Raw genomic sequence first — 1,681 nt, 5'->3', positions numbered from 1 at the left:
GACGTCCCCCGTGCTGCCCGTCCTCACTAGCGAGGTATGGCACCCCTCCCTCCCCCCACATCACCTCCTTCGATCCTTGGCGAGCTGCAGAGACACCTTCGAGTGGAACGCTACTAATCTTCGTAGACTGGCGTGTCAGCCACGGCGCGCTGGCGTGCCTCGACGCTTGTGCTGTACGGCAGCAACGCGCTATTGCCCTCCATAGGCAGGATGCCTGGCTGCAGCACAGCACCGGCACCAAGGACACCGACTGCGGATGCACCAGGCGCGCCCATTCGTGAGGTCGCCGCCGTGGAGAATAAGGTGCCCTGCTGCATCTGCCTCTCCAAGTAGTGATCAACGCTCTTCTTGAGCCGCTGCTCAGTCACCTTGGTGAACCGGGCTGCGATGTTGTTCGACTGTACGGCGAGAGACAGCCCCTGCCGCTCCGCCTCGGCACGCATGGCGCGATCCAGAAGCAGCCGGCACATCTCGCGGCACTGCTCGTCGCTCAGAACCGCCGGCTTGCCGTGCTTACCGCGGCGGTAGAGGGTCAGCTGCTCCATGATGCTGCGCTTCGCGTTCGAGCGCCAGTCCGCGGACGCAGTGGCTGCGGCGCCGTTCTGGGTCCCTGTCGCCGTCGCGCCGCGCTTGCCAGAGGAGCGGCCGTGGCGGTAGGGCTCATTGGCCTTGTCGTCCTCACCATTTCTGCTGTACGTCGAGGCCACAGAGGTGGCCCGAGACGTGTTCACAGATGACCCCTCCACCGACGAGAGCCCGCTCACGCTGCCGCGGCTGCTTCGACGATGGTGTGGGCGGCGCGAGCGCTGCTCGTAGTCGAATAGGTACGGGTACGAGCTCGGTGCCGCGCTGTGCGTGGAATAGGAGAGCGATCTGCCGTCCTCCGTGGGCACCGAGGCGTCCTCGCCGTCGCGGCCGATAGACACAGAGCGACTGCCCACGCCAACGGCCTCGTCCACCGAATCTAGCACACCTGGCTCCAGCGTGCTGGCCGCGGCCAGGCCAGCATTTAACGGCACCGTCTCCAGCGTCACCGGTGCCTCCGTGTTGCAGCGCAGGCTGTGAAACTGAAAAAATGCCTCGCGCCGACGCACCGCGTTGGAGGCGTTCAAGCGGCTCTGCTGTTGGTTCTCCATCAAGTGCTGCTGCGCCGACAGCGGCAGTGCAGCAGCGGTGGACGACGACGAGGGAATGAACGCGGTGCTGACGCCGGCGAAGCTGTTCAGGTCGAGGAAAGAGGCGCCATCACGAGCGGCGACAGTCATGCGGTCAAACCACTTCGTAGCGTGGTTCCGCATACGTTCCTGCATCGTTGAGTATGCCTGTGAAATGTACGATGTGGGCCGGACTTTCTGTGCCTCTGCGCCGGCGTTTACGAGCAGCATCATGTCTCGCCCACGCTTCCACTTCTCCATCGGCTTCGGCACGGCGTAGAAGCCGGTCTTGCTGAGGCCACGCCTGCTGGACTTCATCTCTTCGTGCTGGCGACGCTGCTGGATGTACTTGCGCATCACTTCCGTACCGTCCTCGCGCGCTGTTACGGCGACTGCGCGCAGGTGCTCCAGCAGCGTGATGACGGACGTATCTTGAAAGGTGCGGGTGCGCCGCTGCACCGCACGTCGCGCCCGCACCGCAGCGTAGCGGTCAAATGCGGCGGTAGAGGCCGTACTGCTGTGCGTCG

The 1,681-nt window shown here is 64.6% G+C and overlaps 1 protein-coding gene across 1 annotated transcript; it reads right to left on the bottom strand.

Annotated features, from left to right (window-relative positions):
- Nucleotides 1–113: 113 nt before the first annotated feature.
- LBRM_08_0490 (conserved hypothetical protein) lies at nt 114–1,511 on the bottom strand (the record flags this gene model as incomplete). The annotated part of the gene is made up of 1 exon (XM_001562058.2): nt 114–1,511. One exon carries the CDS (start codon nt 1,509–1,511, stop codon nt 114–116), a length of 1,398 nt encoding a protein of 465 aa, XP_001562108.2.
- Between the last annotated feature and the right edge of the window lie 170 nt (nt 1,512–1,681).

The sequence above is a fragment of the Leishmania braziliensis genome, chromosome 8 (assembly GCF_000002845.2).
Source record: "Leishmania braziliensis MHOM/BR/75/M2904 complete genome, chromosome 8".
NCBI lineage: Eukaryota > Euglenozoa > Kinetoplastea > Trypanosomatida > Trypanosomatidae > Leishmania > Leishmania braziliensis.
The sequence above is the reverse complement of the archived record's forward strand: the minus strand, read 5'-3'. Positions and strand labels throughout refer to the sequence as shown.